General features: G+C 38.6%; 1 protein-coding gene across 1 annotated transcript in view; it reads left to right on the forward strand.

The window, feature by feature from the left end:
* CNBD1 (cyclic nucleotide binding domain containing 1) overlaps nt 1–17,388 on the forward strand; it is a 364,424-nt gene that overhangs the window by 346,550 nt on the left and 486 nt on the right. Inside the window, exon 10 of the mRNA XM_053929253.1 lies at nt 14,957–15,066. Coding sequence (XP_053785228.1) covers nt 14,957–15,066 — 110 coding nt within the window. The remainder of the gene's footprint in view (nt 1–14,956; nt 15,067–17,388) is intronic.

Here is a 17,388-nt window from a genome sequence, read left to right on the forward strand (position 1 = left end):
AAATAAAAATAAAATAAATAAAGATTTTGTTCCCCCCCATGCTTTAGGATGCAAAACCATAGTATAATTCGAAATAAAATTTAATGCCTCCTAGGTGGTGTGGATTTTAGCCCCACTTCCAGGAGCTATGTATGGTTAGTAACTTTCAGAGACTTTCTCTTTTCTTCTTTTTCCTTCATTTCACTCAGCACCATAACCAGGAGTGGAATGTATCTTCAGACTCCCTTTGTTAGGTGGGCTTTTCTAGCTCATCCCTGAGAGTATTCCCTTTGGGATTTTGGGAGATTTTCCAGATTTTCTCACCATGTGGTTGTTTGCTTTTTATTTCTGGCTTTTGAGATTTTTTGTTGGTTTTTACCACCTCAGATATTGTTAAATATATTATTCAGTGTTTCATAAAAATCAAAGCCACCATACATTGAACTTCCTCATGTGCTTAGTTTATTCTTTGAGGGAAATTGGAATTTATTATTGAGATTTTACATTCATTTTACAAATGTATATTGAGTGTCTACTATACAGATACATGAGTGAACAAAAGATAAAGTTTTTTTTTTCTCAATGGAGCTAAAGAGTAGAATAGACAAGTACAAGAAGTAAATCAGTAAATTGGTACGTTAGTCACAAAACCATGGAAAAGAGCAGAGTAGGGTGGGAGTCTGGAACATCAGGTTGAATTGTAGGATGAAGTGGGAAGTCAGGGTTGAGCTCATTGAGAAGAGATGTGAGACAGTGGAAATGAGGGTATGCCTTCCTTGGTCTTGGGTCTGGGGGTCTAGTCTGGATGAACCCCCCTCTCCTTTGACCTGTGAAGAGTTTGAGCCACAGCATTTGTCCAGCTTTGGCTCTAGGAGACGGAGAGGGAAGTATGGGGAGAGTGCAGAGGAGAGAGTAGGCCGACCAGATCTAATACCAAGTCAATCCTTCTTTACCTGCCTTGTTGTGCAGTGAGTCATACATTGCCATTTTCTGTGAAATAACTTTATAAATGTATTATTTCGGTAAGTTTTTTACTTGGAATAATCTCTGAGGCATGTTGAAAATTAAAAATTTCTTCCATCTCTCTCTCTCTGGATTTCCTCTATCAATAAGTGATTTGCATGTAACTTTTTTTTTTCCAAATCAAAGATTTCTGAGATTAGAGAAATGTCCATTTAGGTTTTTACCTCTCATGCAATGTAACAGTTACTTACTATACATGAGGGTTTTATATATAGTATACATTAGAAAAATGACATATTTCAATGTGCCATGAATTGAAAATTAAACAATCAATGATCAATTCTTCCAATATGCATTTCTATTTAGGATTTGTCTCTATTTAGCCATATAGATGTCTGCACATAAATGTGCACTTCTTCTTTTTTCCTATCCTTACCTGAGGACATCTTTTCCATTGCTTTTAGAGAGGGAAGAAGGGAAAGAGAGAGAAACATTGATGTGAGAGAGAAGTATAGATCAGTGGCCTCTCACATGCAACCAGCCGGGGGATCATTGCTGAAGACCACAAGTTGGACACCCCTGCCAGGTTTTAGAACACAAGTCTGAGTTTCAACAAGGCTCTTTAAAACCTGATTTTAAATACAAATAAACTTTATTTCCTGAACATTAATGAGTATGACCTTTAAATAATAATGCATACAATTTCATCTATATAGTCCATGACTAAATCTTTCAATTAAAATTGTGTTATAATCCTTTGGATCTTTCTATGTTGTCATTTTCTATGTCACCTAGAGGAAAGGGTGAGGAGTTTACAGCATTTATCTTGACATCTTTGGCAGTTGTTGGGAATGGGAAACAGGACCAGAGGCTGAATCAGTAAAGCTATAAAACACAATGAGGGGACATACCAGTCACAGGCAATAGGTATGACTTTTTTCTAAGCAACAGTGCTATTTAAAATTTCTGAAAATTGAGACGACTGTACTTGAACAACAATATAAAAAAGGTGAAAAAACACACAAAAAATTATGTTCTCTCAGTGCTCCTTACAATATAGTCCAATAAGATTTGAAATTCATTAACGAGTAAATAAATGTCTAGAAACTTTGTTTATTTCCTAAAAATAAAAATAAATAAAATAAAAGTTCTCATTTAAGTATGGCAAAACACACTTTTGTCATTAAACTTGACTGATTAGATGAAAAGAGTTCCAATGCATTGTCTTCATTAAGATTGTTAGAAAGACCAGGGAGAAACAATCACTCTTAGAATGACATGGTTTCATTAGATTCCTCTATTAGGTGAGATCATATGGTATTTGTCTTTTACCGCCTAGCCTATTTCATTTAGCATAATTCTCTCCAGTTCCATCCATAATGTCACAAAAGGTAGGAGTTCCTTCTTTCTTTCTGCTGTGTCCATTGTGTAAATGTACTACAGTTTTTTGATCCAATTGTCTCCTGATGGGCACTTAGGCTGTTTACAATAGCCAGCCTACTTGGATATTATAAACAGTGCTGCTATGAACATAGGGGTGCATATATTCTTTTTAATTAGTGTTTTGAGATCCTTAGAGCATATTTCCAATAGTGGAATTTCTGGGTCAAAAGGCAGATCCATTATTAATTTTTTGAGGAAATTCCATACTATTTCCCACAGTGGCTTGCACCAGTCTGTGTTCACACAAACAGTGCACTAAGATTTCCTTTTCTCCTCGTCCTCACCATCATTTGTTGTTCGTTGATTTGTTAATGATGGCCATTCTGGCAGGTGTAAGGTGATACCTTATTGTGGTTTTAATCTACATTTCTCTGATGGCTAGTGATGTTGAACATCTTTTCATTTGTCTATGGGCTCACGTATAACAGGAATGTAATGAACAAAATAAACTAATGAACAAAATAGAACCACAGGCATGGAAACATGGAACAGACTGAAAGTGACCAGAGGGGAGGGGGAGGTGGATAATGGTAGAAAGAAGAGGAAGGGACTAGACAAAGAATATGTATGAATGACCTACAGACATGGACAACAGTGTGGGGATTGACTGTGGGAGCAAGGTTGGGATGGGCAGAGGAGGGCAAAGGGGGAGAAATTGGACAATTATAACAGAATAACAATAAAAATGATTTAGTAAAAAATATAGAAAAAAGAATGACATTGCCTCATTTGCAGGTTTGGCTGCAGTGGGTCAGCTCCGTTGGTGTAGCCCCTCCTTCAACACAAGGTCCCTGCCCTCCTTGACATTATGGGTGCTTCCCTGTGGTCCACAGAGGGCTTGGCTTTCAAGAAAAGACTTAGAGCAGTGCAGCCTATTAGTTAAGAAGAAAGGTTTCATTACTGTCTAAATGCATCCTTTCTTACCTGTGACATTGCCAGTATGCTCTATGCCTTGTTATTTCCAATTGATTTCTTGATTGACTAAAAGAAGAAAAGCAGTCTCTACTGTCACACCACCTTTTGGAAGATCACTCTTTTCTTAAAAATTTTTTTTATTGTTATTCAATTACAGTTGTATGCCTTTTCTCCCCATCCATCCACCTCACCCCAGCTAAACCCACCTCCCTCCCCCACCTCCACCATCCCCTCTGATTTTGTCCTTGTGTACTTTATAATAATTCCTGTAATCCCCTCTTCCCACTGTCCCCGCCCCCCACCCCCCAGCCCTGGCTATTGTTAGATTGTTCTTAACATCAATGTCTCTGGTTATATTTTGTTTGCTTTCTTCTTCTATTGATTATGTTCCAGTTAAAGGTGAAATCATATGGTATTTGTCCCTCATCTCCTGGCTTATTTCACTTAGCATAATGCTCTCCAGTTTCATCCATGCTGTTGCAAAGGGTATAAGCTCCTTCTTTCTCTCTGCTGCATAGAATTCCATTGTGTAAATATACCATAGATTTTGGATCCACTTGTTTGCTGATGGGCACCTCGGTTGCTTCTAGTACTTGGCTATTGTAAATTGTGCTGCTATGAACCTTGTGGTGAACAGGTTCTTTTGGATTGGTGTTTCAGTGTTCTTAGGGTATAATCCCAGCAGCGGAATTGGTGGGTCAAAGGGCAGTTCCATTTTTAGTTTTCTGAGGAAATTCCATACTGTTTTCCAGAGTGTCTGGACCAATCTGCATTCCCACAAACAGTGCACTAGGGTTCCCTTTTCTCCGCATCCTCTCCAACATTTGTTTGTGGATTTCTTTATGTTGGCCACTCTGACTGGTGTGAGATGGTACCTCATTGTGGTTTTAATTTGCATCTCTCTGATGGCTAGTGATGCTGAGCATCTTTTCATATGTCTCTGGGCCCTCTGTATGTCTTCCTTGGAGAAGTGTCTGTTCAAGTCATTTGCCCATTTTTTAATTGGGTTGTATGTCTTCCTGGAGTGCAGTCGTGTGAGTTCTTTATATATTTTGGAGATCAGGACCTTGTCTGAGGTATCATTGGCAAATATCTTTTCCCACACTGTTGGTTCTCTTTGTATGTTAATGCTGTTTTCTTTAGCTATGCAAAAGCTTTTTATTTTGATGAGGTCCAATTTGTTTATTCTTTCCTTTATGTCCCTTGCTTTAGGGGATGTGTCTGTGAGGATGTTGCTGCGTGGAATGTCTGAGATTTTCCTGCCAATGTTTTCCTCAAGGACTTTTATGGTGTTATGGCTTATATTTAAGTCTTTTATCCATCTTGAGTTTATTTTTGTGTATGGCGTAAGTTGGTGATCGAGTTTCATTTTTTTGCACGTAGCTGTCCAGATCTCCCAACACCATCTGTTGAAGAGGCTGTTTTTGCTCCATTTTATGCTCCTGCCTCCTTTGTCAAATATTAATTGATCGTATAGATTTGAGTTTATTTCTGGGCTCTCTATTCTGTTCCATTGGTCTATGTGCCTGTTTTGATGCCAGTACCAGGCTGTTTTGATTACCGTGGCCTTGGAATACAGTTTCATATCAGGTATTGTGATCCCTCCTGCTTTGTTCTTCTTTCTCAAAATTGCTGCAGCTATTCGGGGTCGTTTATGGTTCCATATAAATTACTGAAATGTTCGTTCTATATCTGTGAAACATGTCATGGGTACTCTAATAGGGATTGCATTGAATCTATACATTGCTTTGGGTAGTATGGCCACTTTGATGATGTTAATTCTTCCAATCCATGAGCATGGTACATGCTTCCATTTCTTTGTGTCTTCCTTAATTTCTTTCTTGAGTGTTGCATAGTTTTCTGAGTACAGGTCTTTTACCTCCTTGGTTAGGTTTATTCCTAGGTACTTTATTTTGCTTGTTGGTATATCAAATGGGATTTTTTTTTTTCCTGATTTCTGTTTCTGCAGTTTCGTGGTTGGTGTAGAGGAATGCCTTTCATTTCTGAGTATTAACTTTGTATCCAGCTCTATTGCCAAATTCATTTATTAGGTCGAGTAGTTTTTTCGTGGAGTCTATAGGATTTTCCATGTACACTATCATGCCATCTGAAAACAGTGAAAGTTTCATTTCCTCCTTTTCAATTTGGATGCCTTTTATTGCTTTTTCTTGTCTGATTGCTGTGGCTAGGACTTCCAATACTATGTTGAATAGGAGTGATGAGAGAGGGCATCCTTGTCTTGTTCCTGATCTTAGTGGGAAAGCTCTAAGTTTTTGTCCATTGAATGTGATGTTGGCTGTGGGTCTCTCATATATGGCCTTTATTATGTTGAGGAATGCTCCCTTTATTCCCACTTTTCTGAGTGTTATTATCAGAAATGGGTGCTGTATCTTATCAAATGCTTTTTCTGCATCTATTGATATGATCATGTGATTTTTGTCTTTGCTGTTGTTGATGGGATGTATTATGTTTATTGATTTGCGAATATTGTACCATCCTTGCATCCCTGGGATGAATCCCACTTGGTCATGGTGGATGATCTTTTTAATGTATTGCTGGATGTGGTTTGCCAACATTTTGTTGAGAATTTTAGCGTCTATGTTCATCAGCGATATTGGCCTGAAGTTTTCATTCTTCGTTGTGTCTTCATTTGGTTTTGGGATTAGGATGATGTTGGCTTCATAAAAAGAGTTTGGGAGTCTTCCATCAGTTTGGATTTTTTCGAATAGTCTGTGAAGGATAGGGGTTAGCTCTTCCTTAAATGCTTTGTAGAATTCTCCTGTGAAACCATCTAGTCCAGGGCTTTTGTGTGTTGGGAGTTTTTTGATGACTGCTTCAATTTCCTCTGGTGTTATTGTTGTGTTCAGATTCTCTGCTTCTTCTTCATTCAGTTTTGGAAGATTAAATTTTTCTAGACATGTGTCTATTTCACCTAGGTTTTCAAATTTCTTGGCAAAGAGTTCTTCGTAGTAATTTCTTACAATCCTTTGTATTTCTGTGGTATCAGTTTTGATCTCTCTTCTTTCATTTCTAACTGTGTTTATTTGGGTCCTCTCTCTTTTTTTCTTGATGAGCCTACTTAAAGGCTTGTCGATTTTGTTTATCTTTTCAAGGAAGCAGCTCCTGGATTCATTGATCCTTAGAATTGTGCTTTTAGTCTCTATGTCATTTAATTCTGCTGTGATCTTGGTTATTTCCTTCCTTCTGCTTGCTCTGGGCTGTCTTTGTTGTTGTTCCTCGAGTTCTTGTAGGAGTAGGGTTAGGTTGTTTGTTTGAAATGTTTCTATCTTTTTAAGGTAGGCCTGTATTGCTATGAACTTCCCTCTCAGGAGTGCCTTCGCTGTGTCGCATAGGTTTTGGGTTGTTGTGAATTTATTTTCATTTGTTTCCAGAAAGTTTTTGATTTCTTCCCTAAACTCATTCTTGACCCATTCATTGTTCAATAGCATGCTATTCAGTCTCCATGATTTTGAGTGTTTTGGGTTTTTTCCTTTGAGGTTGGTTTCTAGTTTCAGCCCCTTGTGGTCAGAGAAAATGCTTAATATGGTTTCAATATTCTTGAATTTGTTGAGGCTTGCTTTGTATCCTATCATGTGGTCTGTCTTTGAAAAAATTCCATGTACACTTGAAAAGAATATGTATTTTGCTTCTTTGGGATCAAAAGCTCTCTATATATCAGTTAAGTCCATTGTATCCAGGGTATTGTTAAGTGACACAATATCCTTCTTGATATTTAGTTTGGAAGACCTGTCCATTTTTTATTGTGGGGTGTTAAAGTCCCCTCCTGTCATTGTCTTGCTTTTAATATCTTTCTTGAAGTCCTCCAAGATTTTCTTTATGTATGTGGGTGCTCCTATTGGGTGCATATATATTTACAATGTTTATGTCTTCTTGGTGCATTCTTCCTTTGAGTATTATTTAGTGACCTTCTGGGTCTCTCTTTATGGCCCTTCTTTGGAAGTCTATTTTGTCTGAGTATTGTTTCAGCGTCTTTTTTTTTCCCTGTCCCTTTGCTTGGAAGATTTGTTTGCAGCCCTTCACTTTCAGTCTGTGTAGGTCTTTTGTCCTGAGGTGGGTCTCTTGTAGGCAGAATATGTGTGGGTCATGTTTTCTTATCCATTCAGTTATTCTATGACTTTTGATTGGAGCATTTAATCCATTTACTTTGAAGGTTATTATCCATAGGTACTTATTCACTGCCATTTTTTCATACCTGTGTTCCTCTCTCTTTCTCTTTTCCTTCCTTTCCTTTAAGCAGTCCCTTTAGCATCTCTTGCAGAGCTGGTTTGGTGGAGGTGTATTCTTTTAGACTTCTTCTGTCTGGGAAACTCTTTATTTGGCCTTCTATCTTGATTGAGAGCCTTGCTGGGTAAAATATCCTTGGTTGCAGGCCTCTGTTTTCCATTACTTGTAATATTTTTTGCCATTCTCTTCTGGCTTGGAGCGTTTCCATTGAGACGTCAGTTGCTAACCTTATTGGGGCACCCTTGTACATTACTTCCTTTTTTTCCCTTGCTGCCTTTAAGATCCTCTCTTTGTCTTGGAAAATTGCCATTTTATTTATGATGTGTCTTGCAGTGGGTCTATTTGGGTTCCTCTTGCTTGGGATTCTCTGTGTTTCCTGTGTTTGTGTGACTTTTTCTCTCCTCAGATTAGGGAAATTTTCCATCATTACTTTTTCAAACAGGTTTTCTATTCCTTGCTCTTCTTCTTCTCCTTCTGGTATACCTATTATACGGATATTGTTACGTTTCATGTTGTCCTGCATTTCCCTTAATCCCTCTTCAATCTTTCTGAGCCTCTTTTCCTTTTTTTGCTCTTTCTGGGTGTTTTTTTCTACTTTGTCCTCCATCTCGGTGATCCGATCCTCTGCTTCATCAAGTCTGCTTTTTATTCCTTCTACTGTGTTCTTCAATTCAGAAATTGTATTCTTCATTTCCTCTTGGCTCTTGTTGATATTTTCTATTTCCTTTTTTTGTTGATATAGTTTGCAGTGAGTTCATTGTAGTTTCCTTGTAGTTTCTGCTAGTTCTCTTTGAGCTCAGAGAGCTCAGTGAGCTTCCTGATAACCATTGCTTTGAACTCAGTATCTGATAGTTGACTTGCCTCTTTTTCAGTTAGCATTCTTTCTGAGGCTTCCTCCTTTCCTTTCATTTGGGAATTATTTCTTTGTCTTCCCATTGTTTGTTAGACTCTTCTTGTTAGCCTCTGCTTCTTAAATTGATCTGTTCTGACTCCCTGGGTTTATGGTATGAACTCCTATGGTAGAATGCCAATGGGATTCTGTGGTGCTGTCTCCTTAATCTCCTGTGCTCACTGGTCTTGAGCTGATGTTATGGGTGTAACAGGGTCTAACTCTGGTCTTTTCAGCACTCCAGGTTTTCTTGTCTCACCTGTGGGAAAAAGAGAAAGGGGGGAAGATAAAAAAAAGGAAGGGAAGGAGGGAAAAAGGAAATAGAAAAGGAAAGTAAGGAAGGAAGAGGGAATAAAGAAAGAACAGAGACAAGTTAAGAAGGAATTTTAACAAAAATTTAAACAAAGGAATAATAAAAGAAGGCAGGAAGAAGGCATAAAAAAGGTAAAGGATGGGAGGAAGAAGAAATTTAAAAAAAGAATGGAAGAAGGAATTCAGGGGGAAAGGAGGAAAGGAAAAAGAAAAAAAGTAGTCTTCTGCTGGCTTTAAACAGGTCAGGTTAGTTCTGCTGGTCGTCCTGTCTGTGGAACGGGAGGGGGTTGTTGGAAGGATTGGTTTCACTTTTCTCCCTTCCTGGGCCACACTCTTCACTGTTGTTCAGCCTTCAGTCCAGTTCCTTAGGGTCCTTTTGCTCCCCTGTAGGCCTTTAGTTCACCAGTTGTGCTGTCCTTGAGTTGCACCAGTTAGGGGCAACTCACACTCTACCTTCTTGCTCTTTGCTGCCTTAGATGCTAGGGGATCTGGGTGCTGCTATGGGGTAGTTCAGCCCCCTACTGTGTCCAGTCTTTCCGGGGAATGCAGTCTCCCCTAGTCCTCCAGCTCCCCTCTGCTGGGTGTTCTGCCTTTGTCCTAGAGAGCCAGTAGGCCCTGCAGGCTCTGTGCTCAGGTGTTAGGTAGGTGTTGTAGGTGTGGTCCCTGGCAGGCAGCCAGGCCATTGATCAGCCAATCCAGCTGCTTTGGGCTTTGGTCTCTTGTGAGGGAGGGGCCGCTTTGGGACTGAGTCACACAGCGCTCTTGTCTGTGGTTTTGGGCCTGTGGGTGGAGCAGCTAGCCTCTGCTCCAGATGCGCACCCACCTGAGTTTTCAGGTGTGGGCCCCCAGTCTGCTAATCTGCGTGCGCGCAACCGGGCTTCAGGTGACCAATGGGGCTGCTTATCCAGTGTTCACAGTCCAGGGGCTGAGGGGGGAGGGACGCCAGAGGCCGCGGCTGCTGCAGAGAGTTCTCTAACTAGCCGCTGAGTGCCTCTATTTTCTTTATCTTTTTGAGAAATTCTTCCTATTCAAGCCCCCCTGGTCCAAACAAGCACCTGGCCTCTCACACAGCCCAGCCTCGCTCTCTCCCAAGAATCCTGCAGCAGACCCTGCTCCCCAGCCGGGGGCTTCAGTGGCCCTGGTCCCCTGCTGGTCCCAGGGACCTTATTGTCCTTAAGCACTCTTCTTACCGTCAGATCTTTCAATGTCCTCTATCTTTGGTCTCCGATCTTCATATATGCTGGAATACTGTTGGCTGTTGGCTCTGCTCCTCAGATCAGCTAGGTGTTTCACTGGCGTTGAGGGGAAGTGGACTCAGCTCCCACCTATGTTGCCGCCATCTTCCCATCCCATTTTTTGTTTGGAAGATCACTCTTTATTTTTGAGTCAACCTATGAGAAAATTTCCCTTCTCTGTACAATTTACACAGTATTCTGCAGACATAGTGTACTTTGATATCTTAAGATAATTTTGTAACATCATTGTTTGGCAGTAAGAAACATAGTATAACACATTATATAGTGTTACCACAATAATGTATTTAAGCAAAATAAATGATTGCCCATAGTAGCATAACCTTTTAATTTTTGTATTATAAACTTGGAGCTCTGAATATTATATCAAGTAAGGGATATTACATATTCTCATATACATGTCAGAAAAAGTATTGAAATTCCACTCGATTTATCTTAAAGTATTTTTCCATTGCATGTTGGTGTTTATTTTATTTTTTGGCCTATGGTTACCTTGTTCTTTAGTTACCTTGTTCTTTAGCTGTAATTTTAGAACAGCTATGCTATTCTCCAGCTTATTATTTTAATAACATCAATAATTTGTCTTGTGTTATACATAACTCATTTTTTGGTTCATAAAATGAATTTTTAAATTTTGTTTATTAAATTTATTGGGGTGTCATTGGTTAATAACATCATATAGGTTTCAAGTGTACATTTCTATGACACTTGATCTGTATAATGCACTGTGTGCCCACCACCTAAAGTCACCATCTTCTGTCACCATATATTAGACCCTCCTCCACTCCTAAACTCCCCTCATTCCCTTTCCTCTGACTACTACCACACTGCTGTCTGTGTCCAAAAGTTTCAGTTTTATATCACACATATGAGTGAAATCACATAGTTCATTTTTTTTATTGTTGTTAAATTACATATGTCTGCATTTTCTCCCCACCACTACTCCCCAACCCAGCCAAACCCACCTCCAATCCCTTGCTTCTGCCCTCCCCCTTGGTTTTGTCCATGTGTCCTTTATAGTAGTTCCTGAAAACCCTTCTCCCCACAGTCCTTTACCCCTCCCCTCTGGCTATTGTTAGATTGTTCTTAACCTCAATGTCTCTTGTGATATTTTGTTTGCTTTTTTCTTTTGTTAATTATGTTCCAGTTAAAGGTGAGATCATATGGTATTTGTCCCTCACTGTCTGGCTTATTTCACCTACCATAATGCTCTCCAGTTCCATCCATGCTGTTGCAAAGGGTAGGAGCTCCTTCCTTCTCTCTGCTGCTCTCTGCATTCCATTGTGTAAATGTGCCATAGTTTTTTGACCCATTCATTTACTGATGGGCTCCTAGGTTGCTTCCAGCACTTGGCTATTGTAAATTGTGCCGCTATGAACATTGGAGTGCATAGGTTCTTTTGGATAGCTGTTTCAGGGTTCTTAGGATATAATCCTAGCAGTGGAATTGCTGGGTCAAAAGGCAGATCCATTTTTAGTTTTCTGAGTGAATTCTATACTGTTTTCCATAGTTGTTGCACCAGTCTGCTATCTGACTTATTTTACTTAGCGTAATATACACAAGGTCCATCCATGTCATTACAAATGGTAGTATTTTGTATTTTGTTATGGCTGAATAGATATGTACTCTCATATAACATGAAATTAATACTTTGAATTATAAACATTTTCTTTTGTCTACTTTAAAAATCATGGAAAGATACATATGTGTCTTTATATTTATATTACCCCTGTTATATTTAGTGTTTTCAGAAAAAATATTGATATACTTCAAAATGAACAAAATAAAAATTCAGTTGGAAATAACAAATTTAATGAATATATGTATAATTCATTTTAATTTAATTTAATTTTAATTTAATTCAATTTTAATTTAAATTTTGTTTATAATCACAATGTGATATTTTATTTCAATTGCTTTTTTGTATGTATAATTATTTATGTTTTTATTGATTATTGTATGATAATTGTCCCATTTTTCTCTCCCCATTATGCCCCTCTGCCCTGTACTCCCCCCCACCCATCATCAATCCCCTACCTTAGTTTATGTTTATGGGTCATACATGTAGGTTCTTTGACTACTCCATTTCTCATAGTATTCTTAACCTCCCCCTGTCTATTTTGTACCTACCATTTATGCTTCTTATTCCCTGTGCATTTTCCCACATTTTCCCCCTTCTACCTCCCCAATGATAACCCTCCATGTGATCTCTGTTTCTGTGATTCTGTTCTTGTTGTAGTTGTTTGCTTAGTTCATTTTTTTTTTTTAGATTTGGTTATTGATAATTATGAGTTTGTTGTCATTTTACAGTTCATATTTTTTATAAACTTCTTTTTCTTAGGTAAGTCCCTTTAATATTTCATATAATAAGGGCCTGGTGATGATGAACTACTTTAACTTGACCTTCTCTGGGAAGCACTTTATCTGTCTTCCCATTTTAAATGATAGCTTTGCTGGATAGAGTAATCTTGGGTGTAGGTCCTTGCCTTTCATGGGTTTGAACAGTTATTTCCAGCCCCTTCCTGCCTGTAAGGTTTCTTTTGAGAAATCAGCTGATATACCTATGGTAATATGACCATACCACCTTTGTAGGTAAGTGTCTCCTTTTCTCTTGCTGCTTCTAAGATTCTCTCCTTATCTTTAATCTTGGGTAATGTAATTATGATGTGCCTTGGTGTGTGCTTCCTTGGGTCCAAATTCTTTGGGACTTTCTGAGCTTCCTGGACTTCCTGGAAGTCTATTTCCCTTTCCAGATTAGGGACATTCTCCTTCATTAGTTTTTCAAATAAGTTTTCAATTTCTTGCTCTTCCTCATCTTCTGACACCCCTATGATTCAGATGTTGGAACATTTAAAGTTATCTCGGAGATTCCTAAGCCACCCCTCATTTTTTTGAATACTTGTTTCTTCATTCTGTTCTGGTTGAATGTTTATTTCTTCCTTCTGGTCCAAACCATTGATTTGAGTACCGGATTCCTTCCCATCACTATTGGTTCCCTTTACACTTTCTTTTCTTTTTCTTTGTATAGCCTTCATTTTTTCCTCTATTTTGTTATCATACTCAGCAATTTCTGTGAGCATCATGATTACCAGTGTTTTGAACTCTGCATCTGATCGGTTGGATATCTTCATTGCTTAGTTCTATTTTTTGAGCTTTGATCTGTTCTTTCATTTGGGATGGATGGAGATTATATATATAAAATTTTGTCTCAGCATTCCAGTTAGGTAATAAGGGGTGAAACCTAGTGTATTCACCAGGGCAAGGCAACCCACTTCACTGGGTTATGGTGCAGTGTGTGGGGGAGAGGTCTGAGAGGGAACAGTGCCTCTTGATCATCTCTTGTCTGGCTTTCAGTCACTTCCTCTGCTACCCACAAGCAAATTGGGCCCTTTAGGACCTTCTGCTGCTGATTCCTAGGTGGGTGGGTAGGTTCTAGGTCACTGTAGGTCTCTCCAATGAACTCTCCTGCAAGGCTGGGAGTTTCTCCTGCTGCTTCAACCCCACAGATTTTTTCAGAGGTTTTAAGGCTTTATTTCTCCTCGCTAGAATCCTGGGTTGAGCAGTCTGTCTCACTCCCCAGTTGTTCCTCCCAGTTTATATGCACGAAATGTGGGGCTGACCTCTCTCCCAGCTGCTGCCTTGCCTACCCTGGTCCTCCAGCTGCAACCTCGCCAGGAGACCTCTCTACCCAGGCTGCCCATTTCTGCCCCTCCTACCAGTCTGGGTGGATGTTTCTTCTTTAACTCCTTGGTTGTCAGACTTCCACTCTGATTTTCTGGCAGTTCTGGTTATTTTTTGTTTTTAAATTTGTTGTTGTCCTTCTTTTGGTTGTGGGAAGAGGCAAAGTAAATCTACACTATGCCTCCATTTGGCCAGAAATCTCTTTATAATTTTAATGTAAGAATTACCAAGGATTTAGATTCTTTTTCTTTCTTTCTTTCTTTTTTTTTTTGTTGTTGTTCAAGTATAGTTGTCTCCATTTTCACCCCCTCATACTCCCCTGCCCCAATCATCCCCACCTCCCACCCTCAAAACTGCCTCCTTGGTTTTGTACATATGTCCTTTATACATGTTCCCTGATGGCCGTTCCCCTATTATCCCTCTCTCCTCTCTGATTATTGTCAGTTTGTTCTCTATTTCCATGTCACTGGTTGTATTTTGCTTGCTTTTTTGTTTTGTTTATTAGGTTCCAATTGCCTTTTTAATATGTACATTGATAGGTATAAAGGTATTATCCAGTTCACCTTCAGGTATTTCTTGGTCTTATGGTGCCTTCACAAATTTGAGCAAAAACTAATGATATTAACAGTGTGATTTATTATGTAACACTAAGTGCTAGGCATCATGTTAAGTACTTTATATGCATTTAACTACCTCATTTTGAGTATAGAACAGGCCTCCTAGTTTTGCCATTTTCAAGGTGAAAAACCTGAAGCTAAGAGAATTGATATAATTTATATACGTTCACATTGCAAGTTGCAGAGTAGGGTTTTAAACTAGTCTGATGTGGCCTCAGAGACATTGTCGTAAACCCTGGTGTGATTAGTAGAGTGCTAGGATGGGTTTGTGGTCAGGTTGTGGGTACTGTCAAATATTCAGGGATTTTGTGAGCCAATTGTTAAACCATTGGCAGTTTGAAATTAGTCATGGTAGGAATATTTACACCATGAAGGTCAGCAAATGATACATATTTGAGCTAGCCCTACACACCTCTTCCTCTCCTCCACCAGTTTACTGTTCATCACTGCTTCTACAGAGAAAGTCTCATCAGGTTTATTTCTATAAAGATATCAGATGTAGACTTCTATCATATGCCAAGGACTGCCTATAAACTGGCATCCATTCAGAAATTTACCATTTACAGTTAATGAGTAAATGTCATTTTATTGTCATAATATCTAAAATAATTTCCTGTAGAGAAGAATGTGTAAAATAACAAATTATCTCTTTTTTTCAGTGATAGTGGAAAGTGGAAATGTAATTTCTTTCGTGGCTTATATTAATTCTGGACATTGTAACATTTATAGAAATATTGTAGGACTTGTGAAACTGCAGTCAAAAAAAGTGGTAAGTTTTAAACTTATATATTCTCTTTAATCCATTAATCTTCTCTAATGAATAAAGGATGTTGAACATGTGCTTTTCATGTACTTTTTGGACATTTATAATTTGTCTTATTACATGAAATTTATAATCATTTTTGACAATTTTTTGTTGGGTTCTTTTGTCTCTATTACTCAGTTGTAAGATACCAGAATGTAAGGTACATTGTAAGATATATTGAGTTGTGGCCAATATACCAATGGCCAAAGTGCCTAATGACCAATCAGCACATTAAAAGATGCTTAACAGCTGTATTCATCAGACAAATGCTAATTAAATCCAAAACAAGATATTACTATGCACATATCAGATTGTCTAAAATACACTTAACATATGACCCAGGAATTTTACCCTAGATGTTTACGCAAGAGAAATCAAATTATATGCCTACAAAAAAACCCTACATGAATCTTCATAAACCAAAAGTTGTAAGTAATCCAAATGTCCATCAACAGTTGAATAGACAGTAATATTGTAGTGTGTTCTGACACACTAGTGTAGTCTGACAATGGAATGCCACATCTCAATAAAAAGAAATAACGATGCATTCAAGAATATGGATGTCTTAACACATTAGATTGGGCAAAAACATCAAAACTGAAAGAGTGCATGCTATGTGATTCCCGTTAACTGAAGACACTAATTAATGCATAATGATATAAAAGTTAGAACTAAGCCTACTTAGTTGGTCAGGCAGTCTTCAATTAATTCAATTTATTAAGTAAACTTAACTGAATTCTGCTATACTAATGATAGGCAGTGTAAAGATTGGCTGTTTATAAAAAATGACAAATCTTTTTGTTCTTTAGCCTTGCAGAATCTTTTTATTTTGATGAGGTCCCATTTGTTTATTCTTTCCTTTATGTCCCTTGCTTTAGGGGACATGTCTGTGAGGATGTTGCTACGTGGAATGCCTGAGATTTTCCTGCAGATGTTTTCCTCTAGGACTTTTATGGTGTTACAACTTATATTTAAGTTTTTTATCCATCTTGAATTTCTTTTTGTGTATTGCGTAAATTGGTGATCGAGTTTCATTTGTTTGCACGTAGCTATGCACATCTCCCAACACCATCTGTTGAAGAGGCTGTTTTAAAGAAAACAGCACCAAATTACAAAGAGAACCAACAGTATGGGAAAACATATTTGCTAATGATACCTCAGACAAGGGCCTGATCTCCAAAATATATAAAGAACTCACACGACTCCACTGCAGGAAGACAAACAACCCAATTAAAACATGGGCAAAGGACTTGAACAGACACTTCTCCAAGGAAGACATACAGAGGGCCCAGAGACATATGAAAAGATGCTCAGCCTCACTAGCCATCAGATGCAAATTAAAACCACAATGAGGTACCATCTAACACCAGTCAGAGTGGCCAACATAAAGAAATCCACAAACAAATGTTGGAGAGGATGTGGAGAAAAGGGAACCCTAGTGCACTGTTGGTGGGAATGCAGACTGGTGAGGCCACTGTGGAAAACTGTATGGAATTTCCTCAGAACACTAAAAATGGAACTGCCCTTTGACCCAGCAATTCCGCTGCTGGGATTATACCCTAAGAACCCTGAAACACCAATCCAGAAGAACCTGTGCACCCCAATGTTCATAGCAGCACAATTTACAATAGCCAAGTACTGGAAGCAACCTAAGTGCCCATCAGCAAACGAGTGGATCCAAAAACTATGGTATATTTACACAATGGAATTCTATGCAGCAGAGAGAAAGAAGGAGCTTATACCCTTTGCTACAGCATGGATGGAACTGGAGAGCATTATGTTAAGTGAAATAAGCCAGGTGGTGAGGGACAAATACCATATGATTTCACCTTTAACTGGAACATAATAAATAGAAAAAAAAAAAGGAAACAAAATATAACCAGAGACACTGAAGTTAAGAACAATCTAACAATGGACAGGGGGGAGTGGAGAGGGGACAGTGAGGAGAGGGGATTACAGGAACTACTATAAAGGACACATGGACCAAATCAAGGGGGATGGTGGAGGTGGGGGAGGGAAGGGGGTTTGGCTGGGGTGGGGTGGAGGGATGGGGAGAAAAGGCACACAACTGTAATTGAATAACAATAAAAAATTTTTTAAAAAATGACAAATCTTCAAGTGAGATACTGGCATTTGACTCCTTTTTACAGTCCCTGTCATGGCCCTATTCTGAGGGCTACACTCTTTTTTCTTGTTTCTTTCATTCTTTTTTAAATCTTAATGCTCACCAAACTCATTCCTGTTTCAATGAAAATATACTAAACTAAGCTCACAGAAATGACATCC

The sequence above is a fragment of the Desmodus rotundus genome, chromosome 8 (assembly GCF_022682495.2).
Source record: "Desmodus rotundus isolate HL8 chromosome 8, HLdesRot8A.1, whole genome shotgun sequence".
NCBI classification, from domain to species: Eukaryota; Metazoa; Chordata; class Mammalia; order Chiroptera; family Phyllostomidae; genus Desmodus; species Desmodus rotundus.